The sequence below is a fragment of the Manis pentadactyla genome, chromosome 9, assembly GCF_030020395.1.
Source record: "Manis pentadactyla isolate mManPen7 chromosome 9, mManPen7.hap1, whole genome shotgun sequence".
In the NCBI taxonomy this organism is placed as follows: Eukaryota; Metazoa; Chordata; class Mammalia; order Pholidota; family Manidae; genus Manis; species Manis pentadactyla.
The window spans coordinates 117,738,838-117,756,681 of record NC_080027.1 but is presented as its reverse complement, the minus strand read 5'-3'; the positions used below and the strand labels follow the sequence as shown (position 1 = coordinate 117,756,681).

Below are 17,844 nucleotides of genomic sequence, written 5' to 3'. Positions count from 1 at the left end.
TACAGAAGGATCTGAATACTCACTGTTCTTCTTGTACATCAAAATTTCAAAGGAATTCATCTCATAGTTCTCAAATGTTTGCCGCACCTTTTCAATGGTGTCTTTATCAGTGAGCTCCCCATACATAAAACTGCAAATCAACCAAAGAGCTTGTTAGTTAACAAATATTATTCTACCAGCATATGTTAAATATGTTCCCTACCCAGCACTGTGCTATGTGGAACTAACACACACGCACACACACGCACACACAAAATGAAAACATGCATGCAATCAAAAAAGATTTGCTGACTCCATCACTGTCCCCCAGAAATGAACAGTCTAAATAAGAGAGACACACTGTAAGACCAGGAAACAGGATGACGAACTCATAAGAATTACAAAACACAAGAAAAGGCACAGAGCATTGTCCAAGTAGTCAGAGAAGGCTTCCCGGGAGTTAGGACAAATGAAATCCAAACAGTGGGTGGAAATTAGCTGAAAAAAGGAGGGAAAAGACTATGCCAGGCAAAAGTGAGTATATGCAAAACCACAGAAGCGAGAGTAAGGATACTTCTGGAAGCTGAATTTACTTCAGTTCTGTATGACTAGAACAGAGACAATGAGGGGCAATTTGCAACAGATAATGGAGAGGTAAGCTCAGGCCAGATCATGGAGGGGAACATGACAATTCAAGCCATGTGAAATGACTTAAACTTTATCCTGAAAGCAATGAGGTTGTGGAAGAAGGTGGAGGATTTTAGGCAAAAGCATTATGTAATCAGATTTGCATTTTAGAAACACAGGTCTAGGAGATTTCCTAGGAAAGATGGCAGAGTACATTTGCACCACAAATTTTTCTTCTTATTTCTCAAAAAAATAAACCAAAGAATAGGAAAAGTCACCGACCACAGAATTGCACCAAAGGGGACAACTTGATGCTCTGAATATTAAGATGGACCTAAGGAAAGTAACAAGATTTAGCCACTGTCTATGCAGCTCTTTTTCCTACCATCCCCCAAAAAGAAAAAAAGCACTGGGTTAAAAAAAGTCGAGATGATAAAATCCTACAAATTCGTACTAACATACTTCCCTACTGCTCACATTTGAAGAAAAGTAGACTAAGGGAGTAAATATCAGCATGAAAAAAAAAATAAGAAAACCTCTGGATAGTACAAGCTCCTACCTAATCATGCTGGTACTCAGCAGGAAAGCTGCCAGGGCTGTCCATTCTCCTGGGATCCACAGGGAACATGGTCCAAAGACCAAAGTGTATCCGTCTAGGAAGGGGATACACCCCCAACCAGGTAGAAAAAACCATGGCCCAGGACTAACAAAATGCAAGAGAAAAGACTTCTCTCAACAGGGCTGGAAAAGCCAGTCCTTTAACAAAGGCTCACCTGGAGGCAGCAAGCATTTCCCAGACCACCCCAGGCCTTCAACAAGGACAGTAAGGCTCAGCCCTCAAGTCTTAGGTAGGATAGAAATAGTGTTGTGGGTTCCTAAACAACACACTCCCCATCTCCTAAAACCGGGCATACCAAAGGTAATCTTTTTCTGGATGTCTTGAATCACAGAATCATAGAATTTAAGAGACTAAAAGAACCTCAGAAGTTATCAAGATCAATTCCTAAACCACAAAATCAAGTGTCACACTTAGCTTCATACTGGAACAGCCTTGGGCTTACTGCAAGACTTCTGATTTCCAGCACCCTGTAAGAAAAGTGCCCTAGCTGGTGACTTTCCTAAGTCTCTGTCAGTCTTGTTATATCCCTTCCCAGCCCACTGAGAGATGTTACCATCTGTGGTTCTCCTTGTGCCTATCTCGTGTAGCACTCTGCTCTGGGGCTGTGCTCTTCATCTATAACCAGGAAAACAGACAGCCAAGCATGTTGAATTATCTTTAACAAGAAGGACAGATCAAGACTAAATTAGCCCTGCCTGAAAACCAAAGGATTTCTTATAGGAGGTAAAAAGTTAAGCCCCATGACCATTTTAGTTAGGAGGTTGCTGAGTTCAGCTTTCTCTGCCTTTCTCCTTCTGAGTTAATTTGCTAGATAAGTGACCTCAACTTAAGTGACATGATGATATATATGCTGGCAATTTCCTTCACAAGGTAAAACAAAATCCCTGTAAAATGGAGTCTTTAAGTAAATGAAGTGCCATAATTACACCCAGCTTTCATTCGTCAGGTGTACTTTTTCAAGCTGTAGTTTACTGGTAGGTCTATGTTTCCTTCACCTGGACATTAAATTTCAGATGTCTGCATGTAAGAAATAAGCAAAAGGAGCAACTGAACCATTAGGCATATAGTCCACCCAGAAGTATATTGGCTTTATTTCTAGCAAAGAGACACCTTCAGAGAATTAAATAAGTTCCTTAGAATTGTGTGTCAAAAAGTTGGCTAAATTAGCAAGTTATCTGGGTTTTCTTTAAGTGTTTGATGATAGTTAATAAAAAAGCAAGAAAGAAAAGGAAAGGCCACTCAAGTCACACTACCTCTCCCCATTTGTTTCGATTGTGTAAATGCACAAGTAGATGTAGATGTAGACACTTAAGAGGATACCAGCACATATAATATAAGAGAATATAAGAGAATTCTGTTGGATTACTTAAGAGTCATAATTTCTAAACCTTTGAATGGGGGAAAAGGGATGTGAAATTTCCCAGTCCCGAAAACCTAAAATTTAAGAAAACGATACTATTTCAAAGCATTTAATATTTTCACCAAACTAGTTACTTCACTGGTTTTATACCATGAAAATGCAACTTCTGGAAACTGAAGGCTATGCCTGGGTCAGACAGGGTTTTCCACCCTTCAGAGATGAGTTTATTTCGTGATCTGGCGTTTGGAAAAATGTTTCCATTTCATGCAAACACCACTGAAGACAGAGAGTCTGAAGAAGGTGAGGAGGGAACGAAACAAAAGCTGTGCTGAGCCAAGACCTTGCTGGAGCGCTGCAGGGAAACGGCTGCCAACATCCAGGCTACACGCTCTGCTCAACACCTTGAAGATGCTTTAACAGAGTGTTTCTAATGCCATGGCCCAAGGGTACTGCTCAGCTAGTAACCCTGTCAAATACACAAGCTGCGCTGTTAGCACCATTTATCTCTGCCTCTGAGTCAGGGATCAGAGAGATGTCACAGTGTGAAATTAGAAGGCAAGAAAATACTGGTTCTCTTCTCCTTTTCTGATGAAAGCCCTATGAACAAGGGCTAACGTCTCCAACATAGTAGTTTATTCTTCTAAATGGCCATTTTTGAAAAGTATTTAAATCATCTAAAATTTCATTTGGGTTTAATTTTTACTCTTCTAACCTTCACATAATTTCATCTAAAACCCTATAAGCTTCTGAGTTCACAGTTTATGGAAATAATGATTTGCCTGAGTTTCTCTATGTTTTCTCCCCATCTCACCAGCTACAAACATTCATCCATCACAGGGACCATGTTCTGAGTCTGCTTTGAGATTCCCAGTACAGTGCGTGAACTACTGTTGCAATAAATGATATTATGATAAACATTCCTGAATAAACACTGAATGAGAGAAGAGTAAGCCATTTTATTTTTCCAAATGATACCAGGATAGAGGGTTCAATGGACCAACCCAAACATAAATACCTGCAGGTACTGCTTTTTTGCATCACTTCCGCCCTGTGATAGCCAGACAGCTTGCAAAATCCATCATTGCTGTACACGATAGGCCAGTCCACTATCTGGGCATTCCCCAACACAAAATTAGTATCTGTAAAAAAATAAAGAAAGAAAGAAAAAAGGAAGAAGAAAAGGACACATGAGACAGGCCGTTATTTGAGACTCAATGAGGACGTAAATACTGTCAACCACTCCAGGCATATTGGCTTCCCTCTAAAACCATCTCTTATAGGTGAAAGAGATAAAAAGGCACAAAATCTCTATCATAATATAAATTAGTCATGGGGATGAAAGTTCAGTGTAGAGAATATAAGCAATGGTTCTGTAACATCTTCTATGTTGACAGGAAGAACACTAGTGGGGGTGAAGATTTAACAGCATACATAACTGTTGAATCACCCTGTTGTATATTTGAAACCAGTATAATGTTGTATATCAACTATCCATCAATGAAAAAAATTAACAAATAAGTACATAAATAAAAGCCAAGACTTTAATGTAAAAATAAAATAAAACCATCTCTTCAACAGGAAAATGGCCCTGTGAGAAACACAAAAGAACATTTTGAATGCAAAGGCTAAGGTTACTGTCCTCCAAGAAGTTAGCAAAGGAAGTATGCTTAACCAACAACCAACGAATCCTGCAAAAATCCAGGGGTTCCCAGGAGACATACTCAAGTCCTAATTTTTCATCTGAATGAGAGTAAGCTGGTAAAATGGATCAGAAGAGAACCCAGAAGTAATTTCTTCTGGGCTCCATCTAGCATTTTCACATCGTCAGTCTTTCGGCCAGAAATCGGCCTTGCTGATTCTGATTAATATTTGCCCATCCCAGGAGGAGGAGGAGGAGGCCTTCTTAGAGAAGCAGAGGAAGGGGGACAGAGGACTGCCTCAGGGAACACACACCATAGGGAGCCTTCTTCTTGGTAAGGAAGTGACTAGACACTCCTAACACAGCAGCCTCATAGGACATGATCAAGATGCTTGCAATGACAAAAACTTCCTCGCTGATTTTGAGATTCTGTAGCATCAGAGCTGCATTTCAAAGCTTTCTCGCTGAGCACCAGCCCACCACTCACTTCTGCTGCAGGGATTAACTAGGCTTGATGTGTTTGGCTACAGAGTGAGTTCTCACCGCATCTCACAATTTTGGAGACCCAAAGTCTTCGATACTTTCTGTGCTCAGGAAATCAACTGTTCCTCTTTCCTTTTTAAGACCTAAATTAAGCAAATAACATCCAGAACTTAAATGTAATCATTATTTTAGCCTGGCACTCTCCTCTCCAGAGAATAGTCACCAATTCTCCCCAAAAAGAACTAACAAACATGTATGCACCCTTCTTTTGCTATAAACCAAAAGGGGTTTTGTTTATATATGTATATTGTCAGAGTGAAATAATAGGGACATATAATGTCCTTATTTAATTGGGAGGCTAATTTTGTTCTAATATACACAGCATTTACAATTTATTCACAAAGTGGCACCGTTCCTTCCTGTCTACGCGGGGAGGAGAAGAGGAGGGAGAAGGAAGAGGAGTAACTAAACCCCGTCATCTATTCTAGAGAATGTTTCATCTATTTAAAAGAAACATACAGCACAACTTCCACGAAGTTAATCTGAAAACCTGTTAATTTTATAAATACGCATTTAAGAAACATCTACAACCAGTCCGTCCTGTCTCTCCCACATACTCCTAAGTACTTCTTGAGTGCCCACTAGGTACCAGGCACACTGCAAGACCCTGGAGGCATCCAGCTTGAGGAAACATGAGCCACTCGCTCCAGAAACTCACCAGGACAAATGGACACATGCACGATTAACTTAAGGACAGGTAATAATGTGATTAACTCTGCTTAAGGGAGGTAAAGGACTGTCTCAGAGGTCACATTTGAACTTGTTCTAATCTAGAAGGATGAACAAGAGTCTTTTAAAAATTTAAATGCCTAAAATGTAACTACTGCAGATGATACAAAATCAATATTTATAGAAATGAAAATATGGTGCCTGCCTTTGGTGAACTCAAGAGACTGTGGGAGAGAACATTCCAGACAGAGAACCCAGCATGAGCAAAGGTCTGGCAGCATAGCAGACTGGTGAAGACAGACAAAGGGCAGCCAGAAGACTGACAGGAGATGAGCCTGAATACTGGGCAGGAAGGGTCTTGGATGTCAAAGATCTTTGACTTTATTCCAGAGAGACAGAATAACCCTTCGTGTTGGTCTTCTCTCCCTGAATAAACTCACATTTCTTGAACTGAGCAACTAAGCCTTAAAGAAAATATAAAATTCATTACATTACCCCTGAGTATATACAAAGTCTAGTCAGTTTAACTATCTATCGTGTTGACTCTTGAAATTTTAGTTAGTTTCCTTCAGAAAATCTAGAACGGGGGGGAATGTGAGTGAACTTTTTCATTTGGCTAATACCCCACAAAGGTTATATGCTAAGAGGGAAGAATTGCCAGTTATAGATAATTTTGACTACATATGTTTACTTTTCTATCCTGGGCCCCACTAAAATGAAAGTAAATGAATTAAAAAGATAAAATTCCACACAAAAAAAATAAAGTAGAAAATGAACAGGAAAAATAATGACTATGTTAGAAGCCACATGGATAGTAAACCAAGAACATTTTTTTAAAATGTCCCTAATTAGTATCCTCAAAGAGATTCAGGAGATATTCCATCCATAAAACAAGAACAAGATGCTATCAAATATAAAAGAACAAATAAGAGCTTCTACATGTTAAAAGTGAACAATTAAAAATTAAACATAAATGTTAGAAGACAAAGTCTACAGGGAGTATTACAGGAAGAGAAAGAAACAAGAAATATTTTTGACAATAAGACATAGAGGATCAATCCAAGAGGAACACCCTGTGTCCTAATAGAAACAGCAGAAAGAATATGAGAAGAACCCAGAAGGCTTTTTTTTAACTAAAACAACTGTGAAGGTAAAGATATTTTCAGATATGCAAAGATCTAGGAAATTTATTTCCCACATATTCTTTCATAGGAAGTTACTTGAGGAGATATATCAGCAAAATGAAGGAGTTAAAAAAAAAAAAAAAAGACAACATGGGAACTGGGGAAAAAAGTGGCTCCAAATGTAGAAACCAGGGAAAGAAGCTAATAGGAAGCATTTGGTTCAGAATGGTTCAGAGAACAGAAATTCCTGAAGAGCATTATCTAAGGATAAAGAAGGTCAGAATCTGTTAGAATTCTTGACAATTTGGAATGACATAAAAAGCCAATGAAAGTGTATAATTTGGGGGGCAGGATAGGAAATTAGAAACATCAAAGAAAACAAAAGCTATGCAAGAAGGGAAACCAAGTCACACCATGTCACATCACTGTCATAACAATGTTAACACATTATTAATTTCCAACTTTTAAAACCAACATATAGTCAAAGAATGGAATATTTAGTTATAAGTATCTGAATATAGCCTCATCAGTTCTGACACTGCAAAAATGCAAATGACAGACTTAGAAAAGAGAGTAAATCATGAGATGATGTCTACAGCTGATATAGTGAAAAAGAAGGTATAAATATTTTACTTAAAGTTGCAAAGATAACCAATAAGGGAGTAATGTAATTATATTAGGAGGAGGGGTAGAAAGTAAATAAAGTAGGCTAAAAACTCCACTAGATGAACAGAGGTCAAGAGATAATATCTAAAATTGATAAAATTAGAAATAACTAATGCATGGTATTTAGAGACATGGCAGGAACTCTAAGAAGACACAGCTCAAATTAGAGCAGATGGCCTCTGGTGAGTAGGATGGATGAAGGGACAAGGCATAGGATGGAAGTTTTTTCTTTAAGCTCTTCATTTTGACCTTTTTAATCCTGAACATATATGACTTTGTTAAAATGAGTACATTCTTAATTTTTAATGAATTTAATCAGAAAAGATCAATTTACTGATTAAATCTTACATTTACTAAGAAATGAGAGCAGGATACGTTTTAAACTCCAGATATCACTGCAACTTCTCATAAAAGTATTCTGATCATCCTTTAAAGGTATTCCTCATCCTTTAAGCATCCCCACTGCCTTAGAGGGCATAGGACAGCCTTATCTGGGGGAAACCAAGACCACAAGCATTTTCTTTCAAATACAAAGGAAACAAATACAAAGCACAGTAGGAATAGAATCATCAGCCCACAGATCAGCCACTCAGAGGATTTTTCTCATCATAAAATTTAAAATTTCAGAGTAGTTTCCTCTCACTGCAAGCAAGAAATTACAGCTTCCAGGGAGCAAGATTCCCTTGTCACTATGTGACAGAAGGTCTAGGAGTTCTCTCTTTATCCAATGACTTGGGGTGGTCACAAAGCCATTTGCTTCCAACGGAAGAAATTCTTCCCCCTTCCCCTCCCCAAGCCTTACACACACACACACACATTCCCTGCTATGATTGCCTAGAAAAAGGGAATATTCTGGATTTTCTTCCATTTCTCAGTTTTAAATAATTGACCTGCGAATAACCTTTCACAGCACCATCTGTTTGTAATCTGGGGGCCACCCATACAAATGCCATAACATCACATATATCATCAGGGAAACAAAAGCAAAAATAACCATATGGGACTCCACCAAACTAAAAAGCTTCTGCACAGCAAAGGAAACCCATCAACAAAACAAAAAGGCAACCTACTGAATGGGAGAAGATGTTTGCAAATGATATAACTAATAAGGGGCTAATATCCAAAATATATAAAAAATTCATACAACTCAACACACACACACACACAAAATCCAATTTAAAAAGGGGAAGAGAACCTGAATAGATATTTTTTCAAAGAAGACATCTAGATGGTCAAAAGACACAATAAAAGATGCCAACATCACTAATCATCAGGGAAATACAAATTAAAACCACAATAAGATATCACCTCACACCTGTCAGAATAGCTAGTATCATAAAAACAAGTAACAACAAGTGTTGGTGAGGATGTGGAGAAAAGGGAACCCTGGTACAACTACTGGTGGAAATGTAAATTGGTGCAGCCATTATGGAAAACAATATAAAGATTTCTCAAAAAAACTAAAAATACAAATACCATATGACCCAGTGATTCCACTTTTAGAAATATACCCAAAAGAAACAAAATTACTAATTTGAAAAGATATATACACTCCTATGTTATTTCAGCATTATCTACAATAGCCATGATATGGAAGCAACTTAAGTATCCATCAATAGATGAATGAATAAAGAATATGTGGTACATATCTACAATAGAATATTACTAAGCCATAAAAAAGAATAAAATCTTGCCATTTGTGACAACATGGATGGACCTAGAGGATATTATGCCAAGTGAAATAAGTCAGACAGAAAGACAAATACCATATGACTTCACTTATATCTGGAATCTAAAAAAAATGAAAAAACAAACCAGAAATAGACTCATAAACACAGAGAACAGACTGGTAGCACCATAGGGAAGGAGGCTGAGAGGATGGGCAAAATAGGTGAAGGGTATAAAAGGTATAAACTTTCAACTGTAAAATAAATTAGTCACAGGGATAGAAGCACAGCACAGGTAACATAGTCAATAATATTGTAATATCTTTGCATGATGACAGATGATAAACGCAACTATCAGGGTGAGCATTTAGTTACGTACATAATTGTCAAATCAGTAGTTGTACACCTGAAACTACTATAATATTGTATATCAACTATATCTCAAATTTTTTAAAAAACACCAAATAAGAGGGCACTAATGAAGTGATACAGACTTTCTAGCCAATGGAGAGAGAATGCATTCCACATCCAAACATAAATGACTCTGGAATCATCAACTATTTTCCAAACTCAATAAATGAAAGCTTATTTTGAAGCCAAGCAAAACTTAATTTGGAAATAACCCAGGGCATGAACAAAACATCAAAAAAAGTAATCTCTTAAGACTGCATCAGAATTGGCCTCATATGGATTCAAGAAATTCGGTTATCTTTAAACTGAGAAACCGTAGGGTATCTGTCAATCTTCATATATATGAATAGTCACTGGATTGTTACCCCATGGGGTAGGCAGGCACTAGTATTAACCCATTTTTATAAATATGGTAAGAGGGCTTAACAAATGGAAGGAATTTGTCCTAGGTCACACATATAGTAGAGCTGGCACTGTCTAAGACTGCATTAGGGTTCTCCAGAGAAAAAGAACATACACACACACACACACACACATGAGAGAGAGAGATTTATTTATTTTAATAAGTTGGCTCAGGTGCTGATGGAGGCTGAAAATTCCCAAGATTTGCAGCTGCCAAGCTGGAGAGGCAAGATAGCCAATGGTATAGTACCAGCTTGAGTCCAAAGGCCAGAGAACCAGGAGAGCTGGTGATAAATTCCAGGCCAAGCCCTGGCAGGCTCATGACCAAGGAAGAGCCAGTATTTCAGTTCAAACCCAAAGGCAGGAAAACAACCAATGTCCATGCTCAAAAGCAGTCAGGCAGGAGTTATTCCCTCTTATTCAACAGGAAGTAAGCCTTGTGTTCTACTCAGGCCATCAACTGATTAGATGAGGCCCACCCACATTAGGGGAAGCAAACCGCTTTATCCAGTCTATCAGCTTGAGTGCTAAACTCATCCAGAAATATCCTCACAGAAATAACCAGAATAATGTTTGACCAAATATCTGGGCACCCCATAACCCACTCAAGTTGACACATAAAATTAACCATGACAAATAGCAAAAGCCAATGCTCTTAACTGTATAATGTTCTGCAACAATCTTTAATGGGATCAGCAGAACCATAGCTCACAGAGGAAGTATTTACACCTCAGAAATTGGCCAGTGCTACAACTCAGTGCTTTTTCCCCTGGCAGAGAGTCAGTTTAGCAGCACACTACTGCCAGTCCTTCACCCATGCTTTGTAAGTTTCCATCTTAAACCCCCTCAAAGACCTTGGTAGTTACAGGACTCTAGATCTGGCAGAATATACTACTTCTGTAAGGCTCTATTTTGATAATGAGTTTTTATGAAGGCAATACAGCCTTCTCCACCTGAGGGTTTCCCTAAGAGGAAGGTATGCCCACTCGCCCCCAGAAAGAAGTGCTATAATGCATACTTGCAACCCCTTTCTTCATTCCCCTCACTTATACCTCCCTAAGTAGATTGATTAAGCTATTGGTAAGTATCTCAAGAGCAAGAAGAATCCACTCTGTGTTTCCTGGCCTCTCAGACTTGCCTATGCCCCAGCAGGGAGAGAGAAGAGAGGGCTTGAGCTCCTTGGCTCCCTGTGATGCTCAGAACCCTTTTGTAACAGGCCCTACCAGCCCTCTGCTCTGTCAGCTCCAGCTTTGTGACCTAAGAGTAGGTCAGTAATTTGTGACCCAGAAGCCAAAGACTAGCCTTAAGAAGGGAGGCAGTTGTCACTGCCATGTTCTCCAATCCAGTGTAACAGTAATAAAGGTGATACTGTAATTTGAGTCTCATCTGGCTCCTTCAGACAAGCTTCAGTTAAGTAAAAACCTAGAGGAATGTAGGTAAAATGGGCCCTACCACATTAACAAGGATCAAAGCTCCAAGACCCCAAGTGGCACTGGGAAGTCATCCTCATGCATCCTGCCTTCTGGTACTGCCACATCACACCAGTGAGTCTTCCAAAATATCTAGAGGAAGAGGCAATACAACCCCTTCCAGACATTGCTGGTGCTCTGTAAGCCCTTTTCACTTTCTCTCTTCTTTTTTTAACAAAATATTTTTTAGAAGAGACCAACCCCTTACATGTCTCAGACTCTGATAGCTGATACAGTCAAAGCATCACTATGAACAGTTGTGATTACCCTGGTATCCCCCAAAAAACTGTGCCTCCCCACATCTCTGCCCTTGTTTAATCCTCTCACCTTGAATCTGTGTGGGTCTGTGATTTGCTTCAACCAACGACACAATGGATGCCATGCCGATCCCAGACCTAAGCATTAAGGTCTAGCAGCTTCTTCTTCAGCACTCATGGGGGCCCTGACTGCCATGTGAGCCCTAAGCTATACTACAGGAGAGGCCCTATAGAGACTTGGCAAGCAGAGGCCACCTAGTGAGAAGAGGCCCTGAGATTATAGGGAGAAGCACCAAAGAACCTAGTCAACAATGAAAACCAACAGAAGAATGAAGGGTAACAGGAACCCCATTAATCCATCCTTCCCCATCCCCAGCAGTCCCTTGGGTTCCAAGAGCACCATTTGGAAGAACAATGGTGACCATCAAGCCAGGCTCTAGTAGCAGTGTTGTCCCTAGCAACCTAGTAAGTCGCTTCAAATCTATGGGTCTCGGTGGTGGCCAACTAGAAGATCCCCATGCTTCTGGCAGCAACAAAATCTGACTCTCTTAGTAACTGGATTCATACCAAAGAACAAATCAGATGGCACCTCTGTAACCTGCAAGCCACCTGCCCATGTGGAGGAATCAACCCCTCATTACCTTAAAATATCACCTCTCTAAATGCTGGACTCTCTAGAGTCTGGGTCACTTGAACAACTGCAGAAACATTCTAAACTTAGCTAAGGCAGTAGCAATACTCAGAGTTCAGGTGAACCATGCTGTACCAGGCTTTGGCTCAGTGGAATTGTTTGGATTTGAAGACATGGTATGATGAGCAGTATTAATGTAAAAATGTACCATATTGTCAAGGGATTCTACAGTAGAAATAACTCTCATGTTTGCAGGTCAGTTTGTATATACGTGAAATGCTTAAAGTGTCTTTAGAATCCTTAAAACCCAGGTAAGACATAAGACATAAGACATCTTGATTATATAGGTATCTTGATTTTACACATATATATATATATATATAGCTTTTGCAGGTAGAATGGGTAACTTCCAATCAGCCAATGGCCCATTCTAAAGCACCAAGCCTGCCTACAAATTCATATTTTCTGAACTGATTAAGTCCCTCCTACATTGTTCAGCAAAATGTGTTCAACGTGGCTGCCCTTGCCGTGATTTATTCATTGGCTCTCATCTGAAAGTTCCCTGTGTCTCCAGGTCTTCAGCCGGATTCGACTGCCTCCTCTACCCCAGGCCTTCTTACCCCCTGAGGGTCTTTAAGTGCAAGCAGGCATGCACTTAAATGTAAGGTTTCCTAAATTCATCCCTCCTCAGCCCACACAGTTTCCCTCCAGTCTGTAGAATAAAACATTCTCTAAAAATTTGAAAGACTCCCCTCCCCCAGCCCTGTTAAGTTTCTCCAGCTGATGGGGCTTGAGCCAAACCACACTGCATAGTCAGAACAGGTCAAACTCATTCCAAACCCAGCATTTGTGCATAAAGCATAACAGAGATATTCTAAAAAGAAATTATTAGAAAATTGCTTTGCATCATAATTACCACAAATAACAAAGGAGAAACTAAAGCAATGACTTAGAAAAGTGACTCCGTTTGGCAATTACACAGATAAAAGCTACATTCAGCAAGCAGCTCACACAAATTTATTGTTCCCTGCCAACATGGGTTATTTAGAGGGCTACAATAAATATTTCGCAGTATGCTTCTAATAATTCAAGATATTTTTCTTTGAAGAGAACACATCTTCCTAACACTTTTGATATCAGTGCTCTCAAAAAAGCAAGTTTGAGTAAAAATACATGTTCCTCTCTTTAAAACAACAGCAAAATGATTGAGATAAATGATGAGAACAAGAGGTATGTATATAAGTACTAGACAAAGCCCAGGAAACAGGAATTTGATTTGACTGAACCTAAATAATATCCATATCAGAAATCACTTTTTAAAAAAACAAAAAAAAGATCAAGATTTGGTAATATCTGGAAGAAAAAGAGAGCATGCAATGAAAACAAGAAGCTAAGTCAGTATGATACACCTAAATAAAACATTTGAAATTTAAATATCAGCAAAAGTCCTTTGCAGTCCCCATTGTGTTTTTCAACAATAAAATTACATGAAAATGACTCTTCTAAATTGTCAAGGGCTGAATATTTGCACAATACAAACTGAACTCCCAAGAGAGTCAATACTTATCTGCTTTGTCTCTGATTTTAATATCCTACAGAAATACATTTTTTATTAAATCAGTAAATTACAAGGGGGAGAGAGATTTCAATTTCAAAAGCAAACTCAAACACTTCATTCGCTGTGTGGTTACCCCTAAGTACATGGTTTCAAAAGCATGACCTCCATCTTCACTCAGCATCAAATTAAAGGATTTTGAAACAAAAAAAGAAGATGCATCAGTTTTACAAGCAGAAAGTAAGGGAATGAGAATATACATGAAATTGTGTCAAAAAAAACATGGACACATTTTTATTACTCAGTAATATTTTACTCAGTAAATAAGAGGTCAGTGATATGTTGAATTACTGCTAACATTTACTTGTGTAATCAATTGCTAAAAAGTGGTGAAGTAGATTATACAATCAGGTGTTTTGTTCTCATTTTTGTAGGCATAATAATTTCTTAATGCACATTTATATATATTATAGGCATTTTGAACAAAACTCTTAGACCATCATTCCCAGAATTTAAAAAAAAAAAAAAGGTCACTCAAAGTAAGCAGCATAAAAATATTAAATGGTACCAGGAAAAGATTTTTTTAAGTCAGCTTTATATCTGCCTCCTGTGTTATTTTAACATTTTCTTGGCAAATGGCTCAGTGAAGCTATAGGGAAGAGCACCAGAGTGGATAGAAGGAATCTCAGAACAGCTCAGTTTAATACAACAATTACATAAGTATCTACATTGTCCCAGGCATGGCAGGAACGCAGGGGACACATTTGTCATTTGAAAGCTATGCACAGATTCCCTGTGTCACATCATCTATTCCACTCTACTCATCATATAACTCTACTTCCAGCCCCCACCCAGGCCAGCAGGCTAGACCAGGTATGGATGTGTGGCCAAACAACCCATGGTCAGGGCTGAGCCAGTTAGATTTTTTTCTTCACAGCAAGAAGCAAGACACTAGGCTGAGAAGTCTGTCCAGCAGACCACATGCACACTGGTGAGTAAATGGAGAAAGGTGGTCTTGAGAGAGAAACGGGAGCTCAGACAGATACACAGAAGAGTACCTACTGAGACATGTCAGGGGAGAACTGGACAGACAGACAGACAGGAGCAAAGATGGATGGATAGATGGAGGCAGACAGAGACTACAGACAGCAAACAGGAACAGCTAGAGAGAGATGACAGCCAGTGACCAAGACAGACGGCAGACAGGGTCACAGACAAAAGGCAGACATCAACAGAGATGATCAGTGGCAAGCAGAGATGGCAGGAAGACAGATAAGGAAAAGAGAGGAGATCGAGGGGACAGAGGGACATGGAGCAGGGGGTGCAGGCACAGGGCAACAGAGAGTGCAAGAGCATGAGCCGGAGCGGAGGAATGGCCAAGAGCGAGACCAACAGCAGGACCTGCAGATGAGAGGGAGGAGCCCGGGGCCGCTGGAGAGTTCGTGGGACTGAAGACGGAGACTGTGACCAAAAGCCAGAGGGAGATAGAGGAAAAAAAAACAAAATTCAAAGAGAAGGCATCACTAGGGACAAGTGAGAGGAAGGGAGCGGGACACTGGTGGAGAGAATGACAAAGTTAATTTGTATATTGGGACCCACTCAGTGGAGGCCAGCGGCAGGGTGCACGTCACAAAGCTAAACCTGAGTCAGCCTGCACTTAAGGGAACACCTCTCTGTCAAAGAACCTTCACAACCAGCTCAGCCTCAGTCAGCTTCCCTTACCCTAGAAAACGGGGCCTGCTAGACTCCCAGGGAAACCCCCGACCTCCTCCCCAGTCAGGCCCTGTGTCCATGTGGCCCCTTCTAATGCTCTACAAAACTCGCCCCTGCCCCAAATCCCTCAGGCAGAGCACTCGTGAGGCACTGCACTCCTCTCAAGCAGGGACTGTTTCCCTTGAATAAAGGACATCAAACTTGTTCCTAAATATTATTAGTTTCATCATCTGACAAGAGTAAAAGAAAAAAGTGGCACATTCAGTGACATTGGACCAGGACACAATCCCTGGACACTCTAGCGAGGTGAGAAGAACATAAAGTGGGATTTCATCTGGCAAAAGGAGAATGACTGGAATTCAGGACCTCTTCTATCTTGAAAAAGTGTCAGTTATCATTTCAAAATGGCAGATGGAACACACACATTTATTTCTTGGTTCTTAAATGATGGCTGAAAAATTTAAAGGACTGTACCCACGACGCCGAGAAGGGAGTTAACAGCAGGAATGAGTTCAGTTTCTGGAAGATAACAAGATTATGGAGGATGTGTGGCAGAGAAAGTCACAGTTTTATAATTCCAGAGGGATCTGGCCAAGAAGGAGGCTAATGGACCCAAGAGGTCCCTGGAGGGACTCAGGACACTGGAATGCTGGCTGTGGCTGAGGCGGGAATGGGATGGGAACAAAAACGGGGCAACTAACATCTAGGAGAAAAAGTCTTCTCACTGTCCAACACACAACCTCTACCCCTACGTCCTGACACCCGAGCATTTGCCTCGCAAGTAAAGAAATGCATGGAGGGGGGTCTCAGAAGCCATGGCCCTCCACGAAGTTGGTCCATCCATCAGAAGTGCCTGGAGGACTTAGTAAAACACAGATAACTGGCCCTATCCCCAGACTTTCTGATTCACGAGGCTATGAGGGAGGGTCTGGGAATCTGCATTCCTAACACATTCCTAGAAATTCTACTACTAGAAAGTAACTGAAAGCAACTTACTTCATCTCTTTAAACCTCAGTTTCTTCATGTGTAAAATGGGATAAGGAAAGTACTCACAGAATAGTTAGAGTAAAGCTTTTAGAGGGGCTGATAGATGTAAAACCTTTGACACACTGCTAGGCACACATTCAAGAAAGGCTATTTAATTTGCTCAAGGCCATGATCACAACCAATAATTATAATTGGTGCTTTGAACTATTATTAGCTGGTTTCTCATGTCTCTGGTAAACCCCCAATTTACTTAGGGTCTTTCTTAACTTCTGAGATCATCATGAAAGTGAGAAAAGATAGAAAAGAAATGTGAAAAAAGCTTATGCAGCCTGGAGGTGACTGGGCTGAGAAGCAAAGGGCAGGCTTACGCTGCCTTCAGCAGGCGGAATGGGGGGATGTCTGAATGATGAAAGAAGTGCCTTTCCTCCACACCCTCTCACCAAGCTCACCCCCATGGCTGAAACTGGTCCGGACAAAAGGCTTTTGAGAAAGTACTTGATCCAGAGGATGAGTAACTGGTTCTGTGGGTCAGAATCCTGGCAGGAAAATAATGGCATGCTCAAATAGATAATTTGAGGAGATTTTAAGAAAGAAACTATTTACAAAGTATGGGTGGGGTATTGGCAGAAGTATGCTAGCAAACTGACTCTCTGAGGGCTGCAAAAGCCCTGACTTGTAGCATTTGCCCATTTCTGAGGTGCAAATACTCCCCTGTGGCAAATCTGCTACCAAGCTACCAAGGTGAAGCCCTTGCACCAGGAATGGGGAAGAGATGTACATAATCAGACCTTGAGAGGTAGCACCAGTGAGCTGCAGCCTGCCCCAGAATACCACTGAGGGAACCTTCAGGGATAGTGTGACACAAGGGTTGGCAACACTTGACAACTGTACAGTGCTCAGCCTTACCCAAACCCGAAGACAGAGAGGGAGATGGAACCTTCGACCAAGGGAAAACAGCGAGGCTATCTCGACCTTGCGATGAGGAAAATGAGGAAAAGAAATACCCCAACCTCTCCTTCTCCTCCCACCTTATGGTGGCACGCCCCACAGGACAAACCCAGACAGCAAGGGAGCCTACCAACGTAACCCACACAGGTCACCCTACCGGGGCACAGGGCAGGGTGGAGAAGAAAAGACAAGACTGACTCTAGGGAGGCCAACAGAAGAGAAGCAGTACCTAGGCCCATGTGAGACTCAAAGCTCACCCTTAATGATACCAGCTAGAACTCTAATCAATCCGATCCCAATAATGCTGAGAGGCAACAAAAGTAAAGAAAATTAAAACTTAGAAATCCATTTAGATGAAATATTGTCTTATCACTCAGTCTGCTCTGTCTTCTTTGCCATAGTAGTGAAGTTCTCCTGTAAAATACACTTCCCAAATTGTTTCTTAAAAGAAACCAAAGCAGGAGATAAATATCAGTAAATCTGCCAATCGGTATCATCTTTCACATGCTGACTCCAGCCCTCTTAAGCCAGGGAGGGTGCCTATGCTATTGCTTAAGAGAAGAAGGAGATCATGAGA

The 17,844-nt window shown here is 40.4% G+C and overlaps 1 protein-coding gene across 2 annotated transcripts in view; it reads right to left on the bottom strand.

Annotated features, from left to right (window-relative positions):
* Window positions 1–17,844, bottom strand: part of KCNH1 (potassium voltage-gated channel subfamily H member 1) — a 358,999-nt gene that overhangs the window by 333,211 nt on the left and 7,944 nt on the right. For both annotated transcript variants that reach the window (XM_036912446.2, XM_036912447.2), the window contains exons 2-3: window positions 3,601–3,724; window positions 24–130 (exon numbers count right to left, since the gene is read on the bottom strand). In XM_036912446.2, the coding sequence (XP_036768341.1) occupies window positions 24–130; window positions 3,601–3,724 (231 nt within the window). The remainder of the gene's footprint in view (window positions 1–23; window positions 131–3,600; window positions 3,725–17,844) is intronic.